General features: G+C 35.8%; 1 protein-coding gene across 6 annotated transcripts in view; it reads left to right on the top strand.

Annotated features, from left to right (window-relative positions):
* Positions 1-20,000, top strand: part of pde2a (phosphodiesterase 2A) — a 257,971-nt gene that overhangs the window by 197,347 nt on the left and 40,624 nt on the right. For all 6 annotated transcript variants that reach the window (XM_073924136.1, XM_073924140.1, XM_073924138.1 and 3 more), the window contains 4 exons: positions 622-677; positions 6,793-6,852; positions 13,185-13,332; positions 15,022-15,074. In XM_073924136.1, coding sequence (XP_073780237.1) covers positions 622-677; positions 6,793-6,852; positions 13,185-13,332; positions 15,022-15,074 — 317 coding nt within the window. The remainder of the gene's footprint in view (positions 1-621; positions 678-6,792; positions 6,853-13,184; positions 13,333-15,021; positions 15,075-20,000) is intronic.

Below are 20,000 nucleotides of genomic sequence, written 5' to 3'. Positions count from 1 at the left end.
ACAACAACTAAAGTACTTAATCTGTTGTGGCGATTCTATAGTTACTATGTTAACACAACCACTATAGTAATTAATTTGTTGTGGCAAGTCTAAAGTTACTATGGTAACACAACCACTATAGTAATTAATTTGTTGTGGCAAGTCTAAAGTTACTATGGTAACACAACAGCTATGGTAATTAATCTGTTATTGCGATTGTATAGTTGCTTTGGTAACACAACCACTATAGTAATAAATGTTGTAGTAATTTACAGTTGCTATGGTAACCTGACAACTACAGTAATTAATCTGTTGTAGCAATTCTACAGGTTGTGAATACTATATTATATACAGTACTATTATACACTTTACTATTTATATTTTACAAAAAATATGTCATTTAATTACAGTAATTAGTTAGATTGTAACTTATTACAGCAAACAATAGTCCATATTCAGATGTGTGTGTGTGTGTGTGTGTGTGTGTGTGTGCGTGTGTGTGTGTGTGTGTGTGTGTGTGAGTGTGTGTGTGTGTGTGACTGTTATTGTAGAATGAATGTGGGAAGAGAATGTAAAGTGAATCTTATCTTTGCCATGATGTGAATGAATCTTGTGTTGACTCTCCTCTGCTCCTCCGTTCAGTTGTGATTGTCCCGCTGGTTGATGCTGATGAAGGGAAGGTGATCTGTTTAATTCTGGTGAGTTCACTCTTTTCTAAACACTTCTGTACAGTCCATCCTTATTAAACATAAGTAAATTATAATCAGCTCTATAGTGTTTTCGAACCATGCTTAAACAAAGTACTTGTTGTGCTAATTCTGTAGTTAGTATGGTAACAAAACAACTACAGTAATAATTCTGCTGTGGTGATTCTACAGTTGCTATGTTAACACTATTACTACAATAATTTATCTGCTGTGGTAATTCTGTAGTTGCCATGGTAACACCACAATTACAGTAATAAATTTGTTGTGGTGATTCTACAGTTGCTATAGTAAGACAACACCTATAGTAATTTTTGTGTTATGGTGATTCTATAGTTGCTATGGTAACACAACTACAGTAAGCAATCTATTGTGGTAATTCTATAGTTGCTATGGTAACACAACAACTACAGTAATCAATCTGCTTTGGTAATTATACTGTTGCTATGGTAACACAACAACTACAGTAAACAATCTGGTGTTGTGATTCTATAGTTGCTATGGTGATAAACCAACTATAGTAATTAATCTGTTGTGGTGATTCTTTAGTTGCTATGGTAACACAATAACTATAGTACTTACTCTGTTGTGGTGATTCTACTGTTGCCATGGTAACAAAACAACTATAGTTATTTTTCTGGTGTTGTGATTCTATAGTTGCTATGGTAACACAACCACTACAGTAATTAATCTGTTGTGGTGATTCTACTGTTGCTATGGTAACACAACAACTATAGTTTTTTCTGGTGTTGTGATTCTACAGTTGCTATGGTAACACAACCACTACAGTATTTAATCTGTTGTGGTGATTCTACTGTTGCTATGGCAACACAACAACTATAGTAATTACTCTGTTGTTGTGATTCTATAGTTGCTATGGTAACACAAGATGGGTTGTTGTCAATGTTCTGTCAAGTTTGGACAAACCCAACAGTTAGGTGGAAAATGTTTACTTAAATTATATTGAAAAAAAATACCCAGCTGTTGCGTTTGTTAATACATCCCAGTGTTTATAAGATGAAAAACACGGCAATATTCGCTATAAATCACTATAGTATTTTTAGCGTGGGCAGACCAGCGTCCTGAGGATTTGAATCATCCTAACGGGAAATAATTTGTTACAGCTCGTTATTTTTTAACGAGCAGCCTAATGTTGCGCGTTTATAGGTGACATTAGTCCAATTAAAGTGTTTATTTCTAATTGAGTCGTAAAACCTGATGATTTGATGGGGTTTTTGAGTGCAGGGGAGACGTTTTATTGCGGAGACTGTGATGCAGAATGAAATAAAGGACTGTGACGGATTTATCAGATCAGGGTCATATTTATAGTTCCTCAGCTTACTAGAAAACCAGCAGAGTAATGCTCACACACTTTACAATACACACTCATTCGTTAATATTATTCATTCAATCAATTTTCATTCAGCTTAGTGTCTTATATATCAAGGGTCGCCACAGCGAAATGAACCGCCAACTATTCCAGCATATGTTTTACACAGCGGATGCCCTTCCGGCTGCAACCCAGTACTGGGAAACACCCATACACACTCATTCACACACACACTAATACACTACGGCCAATTTAGTTGATCAATTCCCCATAGCGTGGGGGAAAACTGGAGGAAACCCACGCCAACACGGGGAGAACATGCAAACTTCTTGTATTTTTAAAATACTGTAAAATACTCTGTAAAGTCTGGTTTATGCTTCTGCGTTCTGTGAGGTGTTTACGTTCCTGTGTCGACTGTCTTCTCTCTCCTTGTAAAGAGAGAGAGAATACAAAGTTCTCTCTCTCTTTGTTTTTTCTGAACGCTTCCTTAATGTACAAGTTTTAACTCGCTCATATTTTAGGCAGGAACCAACGGACGTGCAACAACATGAGGTAAAAATAAAACAAAACTTTCCATCTGAAGCTCCTTCACGGGACTCCACATTTGTAAACAATCGCTCCATCGGGCTCGCGCGGCTCTTGGTCCCGCCCACACTCGTCAGCGCTACCAAGCCGACCAATCATAGAGCTTGCTTGACGTGTAGTTACAATTTTTGAGAGTTGCGCTGACGAGTGTGGGTAAACAGAGAGCCGCGCCAGTCAGTTGGAGTAAGTGTTAACAAATGTCGAGTCAGTAAATCCCTGTATAAATGCTGTAATGTTTAATTAATATTCCATTAAAAACATGTGAAGGTCATGTGACCATCAGGAAGAACGCAGTAGGTGCGTTCGACTTCATGCAGCGCTGCGCAGATCGATCGAAATCTGTCTTAAAGTGGTGCATGCTGGTTAGAAATCTTGTCCGGATTGATGCTCCGCCGACGCCACGTGACTGTCACATGTGGCATCAAGTTACCGCGACAGCGCTCCGAGATCAGACGGCAAACTCAGACCATGCAGCTTCTGAAGAGCGACTGCAGGAGCTTTGATGACGACACCGATATTACACGATTGGCCGAGTTCACCACATGACAAAAAACACGTGTATTTCGGGTTTATAATTCAAAAGTTTCAAAACAAACAATTCACTTTTCACACCCTCTCTATCCTGTACACATCTTGCTTATTAAAAGACTACCAATATTTTACTGCAGTGATCATCTTTTGTTAAATAATCTGGTTATAAAAGTTAGTTTGTTTGCACAGGTTTATTTTTTAACTTTTTATACAGACTATTTACTGCATTCATCTCCATGAACGATTTAAATAATCTATTTTAGTGTATATTTTAGTGAATAAGCTAAATATGAACTCAAATACAGACTTGAAATAAATAATCATCATCATTGATCCTGCCACCTTAAAGCTCTCTTAACAAATTAAGTTAAAGAACTATTTTATTAAATAATTATAAAATGGCTTTATTATTATAATATAAATATATATTTTATTTCCTGTCTAGCAGTTTAAAGGCTACATGCTCTTTCTGGGAAACTTCTACATAGCTCACTTATTTTACCTTTTGTTCTTTTCAACACAATCTTTTTGGATTAAAATGCTTTTTTGAAAATACTTTCATTATCCAAAATAATGTCATTTATTAAGACCTAATCAAAACAACTTGTTTTGCTTTTTACAAACAAGAAGTATTAGCCAAAAGATTGATGTTTAACTCCTAGAATTTAAGCTTATTGCTTGGTATTTAATAGACCTGTTCGTTTTTATGTTTATATTAACCTTTCATTTCCTCTTATTTCTCTCATGCATTTGTTATATGTTATTCATAATTCTCCCTTATTATTTAAAAAGGAACTATAGTTTGTAGAGACTGTATTCTACTTTATTTGTAAATGTTTTGTTGTTATAAATAAAAATAACAAAAAAATATGATGACGCCATGTGATCGGTCATCATGACTGCAGCAACTTTAAAGTCCCGAAGTGTCCAGCTGTCCGTCTTGACGGCTCCGTTTTCAACTCCGCCCCGCCTGCGCTCGGCTAATCTCGTTGATCACCGGCTGCAGCTGAGCTTCATGTCGAACGCACCTAGTGTCTCATTTCTCAGAGGACACGTTCTCTGCCCTCGCGGTTTCTCCGAGGACACCTGGCAAGACCCGGTCTCCACAAGATCGCGAGTTCATTATCTGCGTTCTTGGAATTAAGAAACAGCCATTATCTTGGTCACGTCTGTACCAAGGCACAAGTATGAGCATGATTTGGCTAACGTTGATTGCAATAAAATTACAAATAGCTGCTGAGCGTGGTACAGTCTTTGGTGGACTGTAAAAGTTTGTAAGTTTTTGCATGAAAGGGGGAGTTTCTGTTCGGGCACATGCTGATTTTCACAGAGACAAAACAACACACAGACACAGAGGAGAAAGACAGTGACTGTGTTTACGTGGACATCATGCAACTGCACATTTACTGAGGGGTGTGAGGGTTCAACTTTCACTTCTCACATGCATACTGTCTGTCTTTGCATGAACAGTGTGAAATGTTTAGTGTTAAAAATACACACAGAGATAAACTGCATGACATGTTCTATTTTATCAAAATGTTATGGGAAAGCTTTTTTTGTAACAAAAATTTAAATCGTTTTTTATGTATTTTTTTAGGGGGTTTTCACCTTTATTATGACAGGACAGTACAGAATTCAGACAGGATAGCATTGGGAGCAGAGAGAGGGCAAGGATCAGCAAAGGACCTTAAGCCGGAAATCGAACTCGGGTCGCCGTGAGCACGTTGGTGCTATATGTCAGCATGCAGTACCACTAGGCTACTGGCACCAACAAAAAATCTAAATAGTTTTGAGCAAAAAAAAAAAGTTACTCAAAGGCCTGATGTATATATATGATACATAATACATTTACAAAAACATGTATATGAATGGATTTTGATGGAACGATTAATAAACATTTTAGTTCCAAAAAATGTGAATATTCTGACTGTGTGTTTATGTGTCAGTTTTAACAGGGTTAAGAATCATTATAATCGAGTATAGAAAATAGTAATAATAGAAGTATGTGATTTCAGCCGTGTGTCACTGTACACCTGTCTGGACAAAACCTCCTCGTCTGTAAAAGCCCAGTCACTGACTCTGTGGCGATAATGAATAATTAATAATTAAAGATATGGCTTAAAGGGGCGATGCAGTAGGTGCTGTCGCCTCACAGCAAGAAGGTTGTTGGGTCGCTGGTTCGAACCTTGGCTCAGTTGGCGTTTCTGTGTGGAGTTTGCATGTTCTCCCTGCATTCGCGTGGGTTTCCTCCACAGTCCAAAGACATGTGGTACAGGTGAATTGGGTGGGCTAAATTGTCCGTAGTGTGTGTGTGTGTGGATGTTTCCCAGAGATGGGTTGCGGCTGGAAGGGCATCCACTGTGTAAAAACGTGCTGGATAAGTTGGTGGTTCATTCCGCTGTGGCGACCCCGGATTAAGAAAGAGACTAAGCCGACAAGAAAATGAATGAATGAATGAATGATATGGCTTAAAAACATTAGAAGTTGATTATATCAATAATAGTGTGGGTTAAGCTTACCAATCTCTTATTACCCAATTTATCATTGCAGTTTTCATTTTAAGGCGTTGTTTGTTCTTTATTTCGCTTTCTATTTTGCGCTCCACGTCTCTTCATTCTTCTCTCCATTTTGAACATGTGACCAACCAAGCAATGCAATAATATCCAGCTGCAACGCATCAATTAAATGGTCGATGTGAGTGGTGGTATAATGTTTTATTTGGCAAATTACAATATTATACTAATATAAAATGCAAAATAAACCTTTTTAACGAAAAAATATGTATTTATTTTTATTATTTGAAACTTTTAATAAGGATAATTTTAATAATAGTTTTAGCACAATGGCGCCCCCCATGTGTTGCACCCCTATGCGTTGCATACCCCCTTTTTGCGCCTCTGGACATCAGTCATAAACCAGTACACACACCGTAGCCACAAGTCGGCGGCGTCCAGCCACACCTCAGGACACTGTTCATATTTCTGCCGCGCCACAGAGCGCCATCTGAATAGTTCCATTTTAAATAACATGCGCATGTGCGCGTCTAGTGTGCGACGCATCTGGTGTGTGACGCCGTTTAGTATAGCCTCAGTCAAAGTTAATTCAGTGTGTGTGGTTATTAGTCTCGGTGTACAAGCTCGGCACTTGAAACTAGCACACAGTTGGCTGCAAAACAACACAAAGACACAAATGATTGTGTACTCTCTGCTTGGTCTGTGTCCGAGTCGTACATGTACGGCTGAATGCTGGTCCTCTCACTCATGTAGCTTCTCTCTGTCTGCCTGTCTGTTGCCATACACAAAGCGGGGGAGCTCTTGGCTCCGCCCCCTTGTTACATTGGGCGGGAAGTCGAAACTAATTTTCATGTGAAGCAACACGCCCCTTAAACAGCGAGCTGTGTACACACCCCCAACATCACACTCTTTAACACATTATAATAAACAAATCTGAACTGTGTGTTGAACTGAACCTAAACTGGCACACTCAGAACAACCAGAATACTCATATTAAACCTTAAAGAAGGGGTAAAATAGCTGCCCTTCAAAATACATTTTGTGTATGTTTGTGTGTGTGCGCGCACCAAAAGTAGCGCAGGTTCTCTGCCGGAGGAAATGATGCATTGTGTGATTTATTGACTCTCGTTGTCTGTTTTTCTCTCTGCAGTTGAGCTGTAAAGCACTGACAGAACAAGATGAACAAAACCTCACCGTCCTGGAGAAACACGTAAGACACACACTCACACAGAGAGAGTCGGAGAGAGAGAGAGAGAAACATACACAAATGCACACACATGCATACACACATGGACGCTCACAGAGAGAAACATACACTCATAGACACAAAGACACACACACACACACACACACACTCATCCTCATGTTCGTCTCTCTGGAGTCAGAAGCCAAACCGCCTTCATCTGCGCAGGTTTATTTGAGGTCATAAGGGTCCAAAAGCTTTCATCATACACCACCATCATCATCATCATCATCATCTGAACACACACACACACACAGAGAGAAAGAGAGAGAGAGAGAGAGAGCTTTGATTCTGTTGATTAGAGAAGCAATTGAACATCAGACGCTTTTAAAGCTTCTCCTGACGAGAGGAAAACAGGAGAAAAACAAACTGCAAATGAAAGCAGTGGACAGACGTGTGTTTCTGCTGTTTTATTAGATAATAATGACTTTTTTTCTGAAAACTGCAAGTTTCTCTTTTAGTTTTCAGGTTACAGTGTCCAGTTACTCTCAATTCAGACTTTTATTTTGTAATTCTAGTTTGTTTCTTGTCGTTCTTCTGAGTTTAAATCTCGCAGTTCAGACATTTATCTTTATTTTAAGATAAAAGTTTGTGTTTACATAATATATGTGTGTGCCATGTGTACTTACACACACCTTGTGTACATAAAATACAAAATATACATAGAAAATGTACATGCATTCACCGGCCATTTTATTAGGTACACCTTACTAGTACCATGTTGAACCCTCTTTTGACTTCAGATATGCTTAATCCTTGGTGTCAGAGATTCGACAAGCTGCTGGAAATATTCCTCAGAGATTTTGCTCCATATTGTCATGATAGCATCACACAGTTGCTGCAGATTTGTCGGCTGCACATCCATGATGCCAATCTCCCGTTCCACCACATCCCAAAGCTGCTCTATTGGATTGAGCTCTGGTGACTGTGGAGGCCATTTGAGTACAGTGAACTCATCGTCATGTTCAAGAAACCAGTCTGAGATGATTGAGCTTTATGACATGCTGCGTTATCCTGCTGGAAGTAGCCATCAGAAGATGGAGACACTGTGCTCATAAAGGGATGGACATGGTCAGCAGCAATACTCAGGTAGGCTGTGGCGTTGATGCTCAATTGGTACTAATGGACCCAAAGAAAATCTCCCCCACACCATTACACCACCACCACCAGCCTGAACCGCTGATACAAGGCAGGATGATCCATGCTTTCATGTTGTTGAGGCCAAATTGTGAGCCGAGCATCCGAATGTGTCAGCAGAAATGGAGACTCATCAGAGCAGCAACGTTTCTCCAATCTTCTATTGTCCAGTTTTGGTGAGTCTGTGTGAATTGTAGCCTCAGTTTCCTGTTCTTAGCTGACAGGAGCGGCACCCGGTGTGCTCTTCTGCTGCTGTAGCCCATCCGCCTCAAGGTTGGACGTGTTGTGTGTTCAGAGATGCTCTTCTGCAGAGCTCGGTTGTAACGAGTGCTTATTTGAGTTACTGTTGCCTTTCTATCAGCTGGAACCAGTCTGGCCATTCTCCTCTGACCTCTGGCCTCATCAACAAGGCATTTGCGCCCACAGAACTGCCGCTCACTGGATATTTCCTCTTTGTCGGAGCATTCTCTGTAAAGCCTAGAGATGGTTGTGCGTGAAAATCCCAGTAGATCAGCAGTTTCTGAAATACTCAGAGCAGCCCGTCTGGTACCAACAACCATGCCACGCTCACTTAAATCCGCTTTTTTCCCCATTCTGATGCTCACTTTGACCTGCAGCAGATCCTCTTGACCATGTCTACATGCTGAAATGCAGTGAGCTGCTGCCATGTGATTGGCTGAGGAGAAATTTGCATTATAGAGCAGTTGGACAGGTGTACCTAATAAAGTGGCCAGTGAGTATACTGTATATAGTGAGTATATCTCACATTTCGTACTTTAATCTTGTAATTGTGACTGTTTTATTTTTATTTATGTATATATTCATAAATAAACACACATACTTTACAAAAAATAAAAAAAATACAAAAGAAATATACCTTTACACACAGTTGAAGTCAGAATTATTAGCTCTTCTGAATTATTCGCCCCTGTTTATTTTATTTTTTTGCCAATTTCTGTTTAATGGAGAGCAGATTTCTTCAACACATTTCTAATCATAATAGTTTTAATAACTCATCTCTAATAACTGATTTATTTTCTCTTTGCTATGATGACAGTAGATAATATTAGACTAGATATTCTTCAAGACACTTCTATACAGCTTAAGGTGACATGAAAAGGCTTCACTAGGGTAATTAGGTAACTAGGCAGGTTAGGGTAATAAGGCAAGTTATTGTGTAATGTTGGTTTATAAAGAAAATATAGCTTAAAGGTGCTAATAATATTGACCTTAAAATGGTGTTAAAAAATTAAAACTGCTTTTTTCTAGCTGAAATAAAACAAATAAGACTTTCTCCAGAAGAACAAATATTATCAGACATACTGTGAACATTTCCTTGCTCTGTCAAACATCATTTGGGAAATATTTTAAAAAGAAAACAAAATTAAAGGAGGGCTAATAATTCTGACTTCAACTGAATATATATATATATATATATATATATATATATATATATATATATATATATAGAGAGAGAGAGAGAGAGAGAGAGAGAGAGAGAGAGAGAGAGAGATGGATGGATGATAGATAGATAGATAGATAGATAGATAGATAGATAGATAGATAGATAGATAGATAGATAGATAGATAGATAGATAGATAGATAGATAGATAGATAGATAGATAGATAGATAGATGTATACCATATATAAATAAATTACATAAATAAATATACATGTATATAGGCAGTAAACATTAAAGTTAGAATTTAATGTGAGTTATTAGTATCTTAATTAACAATCACAGTTTTAATGATGATGACAATTTAAAATGGTAATTTTATTTATATATTTAATTTTTTTGGTAATTCAGTTTTTTTTTCCAGAAATGAAAATATAAATTTTTTACAATGAGATAGAAAAATACTTTTAACAGATATTACCCCATATATATTTCCCACCCCCCACCCCATTATACGCACATCAGGAAACACAGAATAACTATAGTTTAGACCAAGCTGTTAGATAATTTACATGAAGTTGACATCTGTAGCATCAGATGAGGGTTAAGTGTCCAAGATTTCTTTGACGTTGCATATATAGATTGTCTATACCGTAAGAATGTCCACTTTGGCATGGTGCTGATGACAGTTCCAGATACAGTATTTCCAATAATGAATGTAAGCAGTGCTTCACTGAGAGATCATGAGGAGGTTTCCACCTCTGTACCAACATTTTCTTTGTAGCAGTTGAAGCAGCTTACCAAAATTTATGGACCTTTGCATTTAAGGGAAATTGAGAGTTATAATTCAATAGTAACAATACAGGATCTTTGGGGAAACAAATTTTTGTAACTTTAAATAAAATGTCCAGCACTGAATCCCAAAGTTTTTGCACCTCCGGACATTCCTACATCATATGTGAAAAGGTATCTGGACGCTGTGGTTCACAGAACTTACAATATGGATCTGGAGATAAACCTATGATATGTCGTATACGTGTGGTTAAATATTGAAATGGTAATATTAACCATCAAAACATTTACCAAGGTTTACCATGAAACTGGTAATTATGAGTGACGGCACTGATGTCTTTGTATGGTTTAAATGAAGCGCAGTATGTTTTCTACAGTTTCTGCTGGTGATTAAACGCCTGCCGTGTTTCAGACGGAGGAATGAAAGCGAGCCTGTCGTCCTCCATTATCTGCATTTGCCCTTGTGTGTGTGTGTGTGTGTGTGTGTGTGTGTGTGTGTGTGTGTGTGTGTGTGTGTGTGTGTGTGTGTGTGTGTGTGTGTGTGTCTGTCGCTCCGGAGAAAAACATCACGAACATGACAGAGAGAGAGAGGAGAAATAAAACACAACTGAACAGCCAATAAATCTGAGGGCCATTTAGAAACGGACAGCGTTATTTGCCCTTTCATAAAAATAGATGTGAAGATCAGAAAAAGGGATTGAGATTCAATTTCTGTCCTAACAGATCAAAGCACTGAGATAAGAGAAAGAGATGTAGTTTATTCCCCGATTCCCGCTCTCAGCAGTTTTACATTAAAATGTATTAGCTGGCGCCACTTCTGCTCTATACAGTTCATATTCTTAATGCTCATCAAGAGTATTGAAATTGTGTGTTTTAATATAGTAAAATATGTTCGTTTTATGTTGTGCTAGCTGCTGTAAAACTAGCTCATATTTATTCTAATTTTTCTCACATTCAGACTATTTACTTTGTATTTCAGGGTTTGTTTGTAATTGCAATGTAGTTTTTTTATCTTGTAAGATTGGATTTGCGTCTCATAATTCATACTATTATCTTGTAATTCTGAGTTCATATCTCATAATGCAGACCTTTAGCTCAATTCAGGCTTTTATCTTGTAATACTGAGTTTATATCTAAAAATTTAGACTTATATCTTGTAATTCTGAGTGTATATCTCGTAATGCAGACTTTTAGCACATAATTCAGGCTTTTATCTTGTAATACTGAGTTTATATCTAAAAATTTAGACTTATATCTTGTAATTCTGAGTGGATATCTCGTAATGCAGACTTTTAGCACATAATTCAGACTTTTATCTTGCAATTCTGAGTTTATATGTCATAATTCAGATTTTTATCTTGTAATTCTGAGTGTATATCTCGTAATGCAGACTTTTAGCACATAATTCAGACTTTTATCTTGTAATTCTAACTTTATATCTCATAATTCAGACTTATATCTTGTAATTCTAACTTTATATCTCATAATTCAGACTTTTATCTTGCAATTCTGAGTTTATATGTCATAATTCAGATTTTTATCTTGTAATTCTGAGTGTATATCTCGTAATGCAGACTTTTAGCACATAATTCAGACTTTTATCTTGTAATTCTAACTTTATATCTCATAATTCAGACTTATATCTTGTAATTCTAACTTTATATCTCATAATTCAGACTTTTATCTTGTAATTCTAACTTTATATCTCATAATTCAGACTTATATCTTGTAATTCTAACTTTATATCTCATAATTCAGACTTTTATCTTGTAATTCTGAGTTTATATCTCGGTATTTACACTGTTAGCTTATAATTCAGACTTTTATCTTGTAATTCTAACTTTATATCTCATAATTCAGACTTTTATCTTGTAATTCTAACTTTATATCTCATAATTCAGACTTTTATCTTGTAATTCTGAGTTTGTATCTCGGAATTTACACTTTTAGCTATAATTCAGACTTTTATCTTGTAATTCTAACTTTATATCTCATAATTTAGACTTTTATCTTGTAATTCTAACTTTATATCTCATAATTCAGACTTTTATCTTGTAATTCTAACTTTATATCTCATAATTCAGACTTTTATCTTGTAATTCTAACTTTATATCTCGTAATTCAGACTTTTATCTTGTAATTCTGAGTTTATATCTCGGAATTTACACTTTTAGCTTATAATTCAGACTTTTATCTTGTAATTCTAACTTTATATCTCATAATTCAGACTTTTATCTTGTAATTCTGAGTTTATATCTCGGAATTTACACTTTTAGCTTATAATTCAGACTTTTATCTTGTAATTCTAACTTTATATCTCATAATTCAGACTTTTATCTTGTAATTCTGAGTTTATATCTCGGAATTTACACTTTTAGCTTATAATTCAGACTTTTATCTTGTAATTCTAACTTTATATCTCATAATTCAGACTTTTATCGTGTAATTCTGAGTTTATATCTCGGAATTTACACTTTTAGCTTATAATTCAGACTTTTATCTTGTAATTCTAACTTTATATCTCATAATTCAGACTTTTATCTTGTAATTCTGAGTTTATATCTCGGAATTTACACTTTTAGCTTATAATTCAGACTTTTATCTTGTAATTCTAACTTTATATCTCATAATTCAGACTTTTATCGTGTAATTCTAAATTTATATCTCATAATTTAGACTTTTTTTCTTTAAATTCTAAGTGTACATCTCGTAATTCAGACTTTTAGCTCATAAGTCAGACGTTTGTCTTGTAATTTTGACTTTATATTTTGTAATTCAGACTTTTATCTTGTAATTCTGAGTTTATATCTCGTAATTCAAGACTTTTAGCTCATAATTTAGACTTTTATTTTGTAATTCTGAGTTTATGTCTTGTAATTCAGACTTTTATCTTGTAAATCTGGGTACGTCTTGCCATAAAAACTTGTATTTTGTAATTTGTAATTTTGCATGTGTGTGTGTGTTTTCAGCTCACTGTTGCCTGTAAGCGAGTCAGAAATGTTCAGAGGTTCTCCAGTGCTCCACATGCTCAATCCCACAATGCACCAGTGGAGGCCAAACCCAGTCCACCAGCGAATGACTACAGAGAACTCGACCGCAAGATCCTACAGCTGTGTGGTAAGAAACCAACATGTGATGCCCTAGTAACCATTCACAACACATAGCAGCAATGCACTAAAACACCTCAAAATTTTCCAGCAACCACCAAATGGTGCCCTAGCAACCACTTACAACTCATAGTTGGAACGCTCTAAAACTGCTCAAAATACCTTAGCAACCCCCTAGTTACTCCCTAACATCCCCTTAGAACAGATAGCAGCAATGCACTAAAACAGCTCAAAAGACTCTAGCAACAACCTAGTGTTGCACAAGCAACCACTTACAACTCATAGTTGCAATGCACTAAAACTACCCAAAAGTTCCTAGCAACCACCTAGTGATGGCCTAGCAACTACTTCAAACACATAGCAGCGCCGCACTAAAACGACTCATAAGACCATAGCAATCCACTTAAAACACCCTAGCAACTACTTAGTGATTCCATAGCAACCACTTATAACATATAGTGGCAATGCTTTAACACCACCCAAAAGGCCCTAGCAACCAACTAGTGATGCCCTAGCAACCACTTACAAAATATAGCGGCAATGCTTTAAAACCAACCAAAAGACCCTAGCAACCAACTAGTGATGCCCTAGCAACCACTTACAAAATATAGCGGCAATGCTTTAAAACCAACCAAAAGACCCTAGCAACCAACTAGTGATGCCCTAGCAACCACTTACAAAATATAGTGGCAATGCATTAAAACCACCCAAAAGACCCTAGCAACCACCTAGTGATGACCTAGCAACTACTTAGAACACAGCAGCAAAGAAATAAAACCACCCAAAAGACCCTAGCAACCACCTAGTGATGACCTAGCAACTACTTAGAACACATAGCAGCAAAGAAATAAAACCATCCAAAAGACCCTAGCAACCACCTAGTGATGACCTAGCAACTACTTAGAACACATAGCGGCAAAGAAATAAAACGACTCAGAAGACCCTAACGACTACCTTGCAACCACTTACAATTCATAGTTGCAATGCACTAAACTACCCAAAAGTGTCTAGCAACCACCTAGTGATACCCTAGCAACCACTTACAAGTCAGAGTTGCAATGCACTAAAACTACCCAACAGTGCCTAGCAACCACCTAGTGATGCCCTAGCAACCACTTACAACTCATAGTTGCTATGCACTAACACTGCTCTAAAGTCCCTAGCAACCACCTAGTGATGTCCAAACAATCACTTAGAACACATGGCCGCAATGCACTAAAACTCCTTGAAATTCCCTAGCAACCACCTAGTGTTGCCCTTGCAACCACTTACAACTCATAGCAGCAATGCACTAAAACTACCCAAAAGTGCATAGCAACCGCCTAGTGATGCCCTAGCAACCACTTATAACTCATAATTGCAATGCACTAAAACTGCTTAAAAGACCCTAGCAACTGCCTAGTGATGCCCTAGCAACCACTTACAGCTCATAGTTGCAATGCACTAAAACTACTTAAAAAGTGTCTAGCAACCACCTTGTGATACCCTAGCAACCACTTACAACTCATAATTGCAATGCACTAAACCTGCTTACAAGACCCTAGCAATCGTCTAGTAATACCCTAGCAACCATTTACAACTCATAATTGCAATGCAATTGCACTTAAAAGACCCTGTCACCCTTCAGCCAGTGAGTATTTCTCCTTCAGTCTGCTGTGGTCAGGTTGTGATGTGTGTGTGTGTTGTGTGTGATTGACAGGTGAGCTGTATGATCTGGACGCCTCGTCTCTGCAGCTCAAAGTCATCAACTACGTGAGTAAAAAGTTTTCTGTGATAAAGAGTTACTCTGTAAAGAGAAGCCGAGTGACTTTTCTGCCGCCGGAGCAGAATTGATCTGTTTTCCTCATTTACAGGAGCGAGGGCCTTGTGTTTTTCTGTATGATGGTCGCTGGCTCTTATTTACGGGCCCAGACTTAGATAAGAATGTTTTAAAGAAGCTCCTGCTGAAGGTCAGAGTGTTTCCACTGATCTACAGTCCCTCTGGACGCTTATTATATTACAGCAACGCAAAGAGAAGAGAAGCGCTTACCGAGCAATTAACCTCAAACACAGGCAAAGTCATGAGTCCAGCGTACTGTCATCATTCTCTCTGTGCTGGGATTAAACCAGCTCTTCCTCTGATCAGCTGAGGACATATATTTATTCATTAGGCAGACATTTACATTTATTCATTTAGCAGACGCTTTTATCCAAAGCCACTTACAAATGAGGATAAGCCAAGCATTCCAGATCATCAGAGACTGCAGAACATGCTTTACTTATGTAGAGTTTCTGTCCTGTGTCTAGTCTAAATATCTGAACAAAAGATACTGTCGTTTCAAAAATGATATGTCAAAATTAACTGGGTTTCCTTAAAGCAGGCAAAATAATCTGCTCATTTAATCTATTTAAAAGACCCTAGCAACCACCTAGCAATGCCTTAGCAACCACTTAGAAAGCATAGCAACCATGCATTTAATACACTCAAAAGACCTTAGCAACCATCTAGCAATACCCTAGCAACCATTTAGAAAGCATGGCAACCATCTATTTAATCCATTCAAAAGACCTTAGCAACTACCTACTGATGCCAAAGCAACCACTTAGAAAGCATAGCAACCATGCAATTAATAAACTTAAAACACCTTAGCATCCATCCTGTGATACTTTAGCAACCACTTAGAAAGTATAGCAACCATGCATTTAATACACTGAAAACACCTTAGCATCCATCCTGTGATACCTTAGCAACCACTTAGAAAGTATAGCAACCATGCATTTAATACACTGAAAACACCTTAGCATCCATCCTGTGATACCTTAGTAACCACTTAGAAAGTGTAGCAACCATGCATTTAATACACTATAAAGACCTTAGCAACCATCAAGTGATGCCTTAGCAACCACTTTGAAAACATATAAACCATGCATTTGCTCCATCTAAAAGACCTTAGCAACCACCTATCAATGCTTTAGCAACCACTTAGAAAACATAGCAACCTTCTATTTAATCCATTTAAAAGACCTTAGCAACTACTGTTGCCAAAGCAACCACTTAGAAAGCATAGCAACAATGCATTTAATGCACTCAAAACACCTTAGCAACCATTTAGTGATACCCTAGCAACCACTTAGAAAACTTAGCCACCATGCTTTTAATACACTCAAAATACCTTAGCAACCATCTAGCAATACCCTAGCAACCTTCTAGAAAACATAGCAACCGTACATTTAATATACTCAAAGACCTTTGCAACCATCTAGCAATACCCTAGCAACGTCTTAGAAAACATAGCAACCATGTTTTAAGTCCACTCAAAAGACCTTAGCAACCATCTAGCGATACCCTAGCAACTATTTAGAAAACATAGCAACCTTGCAACTAATCTACTCAAAAGCCCCTAGCAACCACCAAGTGATGCCTTAGCAACCACTTAGACAACATAGCAACAATGCATTTATTCCATTCAAAATACCTTAGCAGCCACCTAACAATTCGCCAGGAACCACTTAGAAAACATAACAACCATGCATTTAGTCCACTCATAAGACCTTAGCAACCATCTAGTGATACCTTAGCAACCACTTTGAAAACATAGCAACCATGCATTTAATCTACTCAAAAGACCTTATCAACTTCTTAGCAATACCTTAGCACGCACCTAGAAAACATAACTATTCATTAAATCCACTCAAACTACCCTGGCAACCACCTAGCGATAGCCTAGCAACCACCTTGAAAACATAGCATTATGCATTTAGTACACTCAAAAAAAAGCTTAAGCAACCCTCTAGCGATACCCTAGCAACCACTTAGAAAACATAGCAAATCATGAATTAAATCTGTTCAAAAGACCTTAGCAACCACCTAACAATACCCTAGCAACCACTTAGAAAACATAGCAACCATGCATTTACTCCATCTACAAGACCTCAGCAACTGCCTAGCAATGCCCTAACAACCACTTAGAAAACATAGCAATTATACATTTAATTCACTCAGAAGACCTTAGCAACTACTTAGCGATACCCTAGCAACCACTTAGAAAACACAGCAACCATGCATTTAATCCACACAAAGTACCTTTGCACCATCTAGTGTGTGTGTGTGTGTGTGTGTGTGTGTGTGTGTGTGTGTGTGTGTGTGTGTGCGTGTGTGTGCGTGTGTGTGTGCGTGTGTGTGTGTGTGTGTGTGTGTGTGTGTGTGTGTGTGTGTGTGTGTGTGTGTGTTGTATGTGTAATGGACAGAATGACGCAGTATAATCGACACACACAAAAAGCAGAAGCAGAAATGATAGTAAACGGCAGACGGATCTGACAGCCAGATATTAAATCAGACATTAATACAAACAAATGCAGTGTGCAGAGAGAAGCGCAGCGACGCCTCTTTACCTTCTGCAGGATTGATCTGCAGAGACAACATTCATTTCTCAAACCAGCAATTCGTAAAATGTTTCCTCTTAATTCAGACTGAATGGCGTAATGTAATCATATCAGTTCAGGGATTATTGCCTTCTGGAGATGAGACTGTGCTCTGCTTGGTGATAATGCAGTAAGGGGTTACAACTCAAACACACTCACAGGCACACACTTTTGTAGAGGTCATGAGGGTAATTTAATTTAATTTAATTTAATTTAATTTAATTTAATTTAATTTAATTTAATTTAATTTAATTTAATTTAATTTATTCTATTTTATTTATTATTTATTATTTATTTTATTCTTGTTATCAAATAAAATTATAAAATAAAGTAAAATAAAAATAATAATGATTAAATTAAATTAAATTAAATTAAATAAAAAAATAAATAAAATAATATATAAAACACTAAACAAAATTAAAATTTATTTAAAACTAAGCAAAATAAAATAAAATAATAGCTAAGCTGAATAAAATCATCAAATAAAATAAATTTAAATAATATTAATAGTAAATTAAATAAATTTAAAATACTAGAAAAGTACATTAAATAAAAAACTAATCTAAATAAAATATTAAATTAAATTAAATTAACGTAAAAACACAAAAAATTTTAAATTAAATAGTTCTTTAATTGTTAAATTACATTAAAAATAAAATGCTAAAAATAATAAATAAACAAAAATATATTAATTAAAATAAATAAAAATAATATTATTAGTAAAATAAATTAATTTAAAATACTAAAAAAGTACATTAAATTAAAAAATCTAATAAAATGATCAAATAAATTTAAATAAAAAATATAACAAATAAATTAAATTAAAACACTAAACAAAATGAAAATTAAATTAAAAATAAGCAAAATAATAAAATACCAATAATAATAAATAGTAAAAAACTTAACCTATTAAAATAATTAAATAAATTACTCTAAATAATAAAGTAATTTAAGAGTTAAATTTAATTAAATCAAATAAAAAATATAAATGCTAAAAAATAAAATAAAGTAAATAAAATGATAACATAAAAATAAATTTGAATAATTATAATAGTTAATAAGTTACAGCAAATAAAAAACTAAACAAAATGACATGAAATTATTTAAATCTAGACAAAATAAAATAACAAAATAAATAAAAATAAAAATTAAAATTAAAATTAAATTAAATTAAATTAAATTAAATTAAATTAAATTAAATTAAATTAAATTAAATTAAATTAAATTAAATTAAATTAAATTAAAAACACTAAACAAAATTAAAATTGAAATGAAACTATACAAAGTAAAATTTTATAAAAACTTAACCAATTAAATTATTAAATGAAATAAACTAAAAAAATAATGATAATAGTTTTTCAATTATTAAATTAAATTTAAAATAAAATGCTAAAGAAATTTAAAAATAAAATCAATTAAAAAATAATATTAGTCAATTGAATTAAATTGAATTAAATTTAAATTTTAAATAAAACAATGAAATGAAATGCTATAAAAAATAACTAAATAAAATTAGATCAAAATAATAAAATAAAGTAAATATTCAAGTAAATTCAATTAAAAGTGACACAGTGGCTCAGTGGTGTTGCACTGTGGCCTCACAGCAAGAAGGTCTCTGGTTCGAGTTCCCACTGGGTCAGTTGTCGTTTCTGTGTGGAGTTTGCATGTTCTCCCTGTGTTCCCCTCAGAGTTCACCGGTTTCCCCCACAGTCCAACCACATGCGCTATAGGGGAACTGATGAACTAAATTGACCGTAGACTGAGGTCCTGACTCTCTGTGCTCATTAATAATCCCAGGATATCTGTGAAAAAAGAGTAGGGCATCCTGACCAAATCTGCCCACTGGCCTCCTAACCATCCCCATATCATAATTGGCTCCATCACTCTGTCTCCTCTCCACCAATCAGCTGGTGTGTGGTGTGCGGTCTGGCGCAATATGGCTGCCTTTGTGTCATCCAGGTGGATGCTGCACACTGGTGGAGGATGAGGAGATTCCCCCCTATATGTACAGCGATTTGAGTGTCTAGAAATCGCTATAGACATGTAAGGAAGTATTATTATTAGGGATGTAACGGTATCAGAATTTCACGGTACGGTAATACCTCGGTATGAATGTCACGGTACGGTATTTATTGAATCATTTACAGGAAAAAAAAAAGTTTTGAAAATACTCCAAAAAAGTGCCAAAAGTGTCAATGACATACAAATTAGCCATCTATCTGTTAGCTTTGAAACAGGAACTTCAATTTTAATAACAAAAAAATATTAAACCATGTA

The sequence above is a fragment of the Danio rerio genome, chromosome 15, assembly GCF_049306965.1.
Source record: "Danio rerio strain Tuebingen ecotype United States chromosome 15, GRCz12tu, whole genome shotgun sequence".
Classification (NCBI taxonomy): Eukaryota; Metazoa; Chordata; class Actinopteri; order Cypriniformes; family Danionidae; genus Danio; species Danio rerio.
Note: the sequence above shows the minus strand (reverse complement) of the source record. Positions and strands in the feature narration are given on the sequence as shown.